Here is a 6,065-nt window from a genome sequence, read left to right on the forward strand (position 1 = left end):
TATATTCTTTGTGTTTTAAGTGCAAGTTCTACAATGTCTACGGACATACAAGGCTAAAATCCGGGGTTCAATTCCCTGCGGTGGACAAAGCAGATAGCCCAATGTGGCTTTGCTTTAAAACAAACAAACGAATTTTGAGCGCAAAGCTACAAAACGGACTACCTGCACTGTACCTACCATGGGTATCGAACCCTAATTTTAGTGTTATAAGCCCGCAAGCATATATTGGGACTTATACGTTTAATTTAATGGTTACCTGTAAAATGGACTTTATACAAGTATGTGAGAAGCTCCGTTCCGTCGATAGGATTCATCCGTTGACAAAGACCAGGCCTACCACCACACAGATTCTGATGCATATCTCGAAAAGCGTAGGCGAAGCTGAGAACAGCATCACTAACAAACTGTAGCTGCCTTTCAGATTCGTATCCATTAGTGTACGTCATTACTTCGTCACCGCTACACTGTTTGTTGTAATTCTGGTTGTAAGGAGTGATGGTGCTGTTAGGCCACTTGCAATGAAAGTACTGCTCCCAGTATTCTACAAACCAGGGATTTCTTCTATTGTTCTTCACATTTAAACTCAAGAAGTAGTCGTCAAAGCCGTCCACAGAATGGGCACGAGGTTGTACAGACAATGTCCCTTCTACTTGAGGTTCGTTACCGTCAAACACGAGGGCACGTGCACTCCAACCATCGCTTCCTATCCACGAGAAGTAGCCCGTAACATTGTTTCTCTTGACAGCCCGCATCACTCCAGCAACTTCTTGATCAGATCCGAAAATTATCACTCCTTCAAAAACAAACAAACATGATATTATGAGGGTTTAAAGTTTGTAGTGGAAACTGGAGAGTTGTATTTATTGTTTAAAAAAGAACGTAAAAAAAAAACACACGAAAGTAGAAAGCATAATATTTCTATGTTATAAGCCTAAAATCAGTTAGATAGTGTCTCGTTTGTCCCGATGAAGTCGAAATAACGAAACTTTGGCGTATATGAAAACAGTAATTTTTCTGGAGCAGTCCCCCGTTGGGACAGCGTTAAGTCTACAAACTTACAACATTAAAATCCTGGTTTCGAATCCCGCGGTAAACACCTCGGATAGCCCAATGTGATTTTCCTCTCAATTTCTGTAATATGTCGTGTTTATATATTTTAAAACAATAAGGATAGTAAGTAATCAAATTTTTCATTAAAAGATTTATTAGAAGAATTAAAAACACTCTTAAAACTTTCATCAGTGCTACAGATCTTTGTAGATTTTGGGGATTTGTAGAATCTAGTTTATTTATCTACTGGACCGATTTAAAACATTCATATTTTACGACACGCATCAATGCTAAAATGTTACGGATCAACCTAACTAGTAAAAATGAAGCAATCCTAGAAAATTTGACTAAATTCTATTTGTTTCTGAGTCCACTGAAATAGCCCGAGTTGTGATTCCAAAAATACATATATATTAGATCAATGTATCAGTTATTGGGGTTAGAAATAAATAATTCAAATATCTATTAGGTTCAGATCACTGTAACAATAAAACGTGCCATGAATATGGATATACGTTTTACTCCTTTGTCCACTTTCTAAGTTATTCTATCTTATGACATTTAGCGAAATGTTCCATACTTCGTTTCTCATTACTGCCATAAGAAGAAGAAGGATTTTGTTTGTTTGTTTTGAATTTCGCGCAAAGCTACACGAGGACTATCTGCGCTATCCGTCCCTAATTTATCAGTGTGAGAGTAGAGGAGGGGCAGCTAGTCATCACCACCCACCGCCAATTCTTGGGCTACTCTTTCACCAACGAATAGTAGGATTGACCGTCGCATTATAACGCCCCCACGGCTGAAAGGACGAGCTTGTTTGCTGGGACGGGGATTCGAACCTGCGACCCTCAGATTGCGAGTCGAGCTCCCTAACCACGCGGCCATGCCGGGCAATATAAGTAGGAAGAGATAGTAATTTTAATTTCACGTACTTTGTTCAAGATAGGAAAGCTATAGACCTGGAAGATTTCGAATTGATTCCAGATACGAAAATCCCATTAATTAGTTTAATGTGCTTTAGCACAGAGGTTACAAACTTTTTTTGACCTAAGGCACATCTACTAAATGGTTTCATGGAAATAGAATAACTTACATTATTTTAGGCTACTGTAACTTATTCTATTTTTACTTACAATTAGCCCCTTTTTGCGTATCCTAGCAGTTAGTGTGCCGGACAAGCTGAGATTTCGTGGTTCGCGTCCAATTACCGCGCCAAAAAATAAAAACACGCTCCGCTCGTTGGTTCTGAGAGTGCTTGATAAGAGTGACTGTTAGATCCTAATATTTGGTTTGAGAATATTATCCCAAGAGTTGGCGGTGGATGGTGTTGATTAACTAGCTGTCTCCCCTCTGGTCTATAACTTCAAAATTAGGTCCGGCTAGTGCAGAGAGCTCTTGTGTACCTTTGTGTCGTGGTGCGACTTCCCATCATTAGTGTATTATTTGGAATTCCAATTATACTCTTGATAAAAAGAGTTCTTACTAAGGCCTGGCATGTCCTGATGGTTAGGGCGCTCGACCGCAATCTGAGGGTCGTGAGTTCGAATACCCGTCCTATATGGTTGCCCAGTCAACCGGGTGTAAAAAAAACAACAACCTTGTTTTACAAAAATACCGGCCAACCCCAAATTAGAATTTCTGGAATATCAAATCATTTTCTTCTCAACATTTAACAGAACGTTATAGATTAATTCAACCATTTATAGCGATGATAAGCAGCTTGGTCTATGATTGAACGCATGTAGTAATCAGTGTTTAGTGTTCTAGTTAGCATGCGTAAGTTGAGAGGCATTCAAATATAGAAGTCCTAATGAACTGAACAATCAGTTTCTACTGTTTAGGCATGACTAAGATATTACCGAAAACTCGGCAATATTACTCACATAACTAGTCTTTTCTAATGACGTGTTGCCACAGCTGTTTAAATGCGCGTTTTGCGGCTTTGCGCTTGAAAACTGACAAGCAAAAGATATACTGTTCAAGTTTGTTAGTTTTTTTTCCTAGTAATTTCTCATTGGTTGGCGTTTCAACAATATCCTGAGCTTTTCTTTTTTGCGTTACCCCTATTTACATCGACCTATCACTGTCTCTGGGAAATTAACTTTTCTGACTACTGGCAAAAAAAGCAAGAGGAGAAAAATTTACGTCAAATCATACCTTCATATTGGAATTACGTAAAAAAGTAAGTAGGAGTTCTAATTTACGAGTTCTGTGTATCGTCATGGTCCGCTTGCAAATATACGTCATATCAATCAAAGGAATTATGCATTTACTTATGCGTAACTAACATGACGGCTTATTACCTGTGAAAAAACTGTCTTTTCTTAGTCTACGAAGTAATAAGTTGAATCGTGATTAGTGAATGCTTCGTTTGTTTGTTTTAGAGCAAAGCCACATTGGGTTATCTGCTATGTCCATCACAGGTGGTTAGGGCACTCCACTCGCAATCTGCGGGTCGCGGGTTCGAATCCCTATCTCACCAAACATGCTCGTCTTCTCAGTCATTGGGGCTCTGTAATGTGACGCTCGATCCCACTATTCTTTTGGTAAAAGACTAGCCCAAGAGTTGGCGGTGAGTGGTGATGACTAGCTGCCTTTCCTCTAGTTTTCACCGCTAAATTAGTGACGGCTAGCGCAGATAGCCCTCGTGTAGCTTTGCGCGAAATTCAAAACAAACCTAGGTTTCGGCTGCTAATATAGTGCCGTCTTCAGGGAAGTCCCTATTTCTGTGGTGGTAAATGGGAAACCCAGACCAGTGGATAGCAAACTAGCCTCTCTATCAGAACGGCCCCCCAGTGGCACAGCGCTATGTCTGCTGACTTACAACGCTAGAAACAGAGTTTCCATACCCGTGGTGGGCAGAGCACAGATAGCCCATTGTGTAGCTTTGTGCATAATTACAAACAAACCATCAGAACGACCTAGCTTGAAATTCCGGACACTACCATCACAGAAAGAGGCCTTTTCGGAACTTCCCCGAAGACGTGGGATAAAAGCTAGTTGGTAATTGTTAAAGAAAAAAATATTAATCAATCAGTAATGAGAGTTAGATGATTATACAGGCTACTAATTATAGCAATGACTGATATCTGATCGCCATAACTTGAAGTGCTTGTAGATCATTATGTTGTCATTCCATATCTTCACCTTCTGCGCAAAAGTTGGTTGCTTTTGTTACAGGAAAGCCCTATTGGGTTATCTGTTGTATCCATCGCGGGGGAGTCGAATCTCGGATTTTAACGACGCAAGTCCGTAAACTTACTGCTGTCCCGCCGGTGGACCTGCGCAAATGTTTATTGACAGCTCTTTAAAACCTATAGTTTTTTTTTTAAAGTCATTTCACATGAATTGATAATGGCTTCGTTTTTTTATGAAAGGAAAAACAACAACAACTACTTCTCACGTTCATTTCCAGATTTCATGAATGTCGAAGCCTAATTATGATGAAAACGAAATCGTTAATCAGAAATATTTCGAGGAACGTTTTATTTTTGAGCTTAACTCTTTCAGTTAAATATTAAATACATACGATGTTGTGTTGCATGTTTTGTTAATACGAACATTTCATTTCAGTTAAATATTAAATGCATACGATGTTGTGTTGCATGTTTTGTTAATACGAACATTTCATTTCAGTTAAATATTAAATGCATACGATGTTGTGTTGCATGTTTTGTTAATACGAACATTTCATTTCAGTTAAATATTAAATGCATACGATGTTGTGTTGCATGTTTTGTTAATACGAACATTTCATTCTTCGATCTGAATTAGGTTAACGCTACTTTGAATTAATTTAAATGCATGATATCCTCGAAACTTTTTGTTTGTTTGTTGAATTACTCGCAAAGCTACTCGAGGATTATCTGGGCTAGAGATCCATAATTTTGAACTGATAGATTATAGAGGGAAGGCAGCTAGTCAACACTACCCATCGCCATCTCTTGGGCTACTCTTTTACCAACTAAAAGTGGGATTGACCGCACAATATAACATCCCCATGGATGAAAGGGTGAATCCGCTATACACAGATTGCGAATCCAGAGCCCACATTACCAGGTGATCTTTAAAAGTAAATTATATCAAGTTGATCTCCGAGATCAAAAAACTTATACAGTAGAAAGAATGAATTATGAAGTTGCCTGAATATACTTAAGAATATTATCAATTCGAATTTCGTTGGAATCCGTAATGTAATATACCAATGAGTATCTTACTATTAATTATCGCTGAATGATAAACCTAACAGTAAACATACGGGCCACATGACTGAAATTACTACTAGGGATATATCAATGGGTATCACTATTCGTTATCTTAGAACGATAACACCTGACAGCAGACAGAGGGTTCCAAATAAAATTACGAATTTTTATGCCAAAGATGTCTCGCTTTATATTAGAGTAAGTTTTAAACGCGAAAGACTTTCAGAATGTGTAATTTACTACTCATCTGAATTAATGGAAAATAGGCTACTTTTGAAACGTGTAATTTACTACTCATCTGAATTAATGGGAAATAGGCTACTTTTTAAACAGCATTAAAGGTTGGAAAGATTCTAAGTCATGGAAGTCCTGTTTTAGCTTATACATCTATTGCTCCAAACAAATCACTGCTCAGTGTGATTATGTGTCTAGGGGATTTAATTGGTTAATTATCTCGTTTTCACTCAACCAATTGGCATTCATTTCCGAGTTCAGAGTTAAAGGAAAATATATTAAACTTCCTTTTGGAGATGAAGTTTTGAACTAATTAGAACAAAATGATAAAAAAGACGAATACCATAAATACTTCGGGCTTTCGTTAAGATTCAATCCACATATATTTATACACTTTAGGAATTGGTAGATTCTTTATTACATTTATTTTCGTTAAAATTCGCCAATGTATACTCAGTCTCTCAAATCTTAAATAGAAAGACCGAATAGCCAGGTGGTTAGGGCGCTCGAATCCCCGTCTCATCAAACATGCTCGCCCTTTCAGCCGTGGGGGCGTTACAATGTGACGGTCAATCC

The 6,065-nt window shown here is 38.2% G+C and overlaps 1 protein-coding gene across 2 annotated transcripts in view; it reads right to left on the reverse strand.

Moving 5' to 3' along the window:
* Positions 1-6,065, reverse strand: part of LOC106464735 (metabotropic glutamate receptor-like) — a 61,313-nt gene that overhangs the window by 11,641 nt on the left and 43,607 nt on the right. Inside the window, exon 5 of one of the 2 annotated variants that reach the window (XM_013924890.2) lies at positions 257-793. The exons of the other annotated variant lie outside the window; for it this stretch is intronic. Coding sequence (XP_013780344.2) covers positions 257-793 — 537 coding nt within the window. The remainder of the gene's footprint in view (positions 1-256; positions 794-6,065) is intronic. 2 annotated transcript variants of the gene reach the window in all.

The sequence above is a fragment of the Limulus polyphemus genome, unplaced genomic scaffold, assembly GCF_000517525.1.
Source record: "Limulus polyphemus unplaced genomic scaffold, Limulus_polyphemus-2.1.2 Scaffold1730, whole genome shotgun sequence".
Classification (NCBI taxonomy): Eukaryota; Metazoa; Arthropoda; class Merostomata; order Xiphosura; family Limulidae; genus Limulus; species Limulus polyphemus.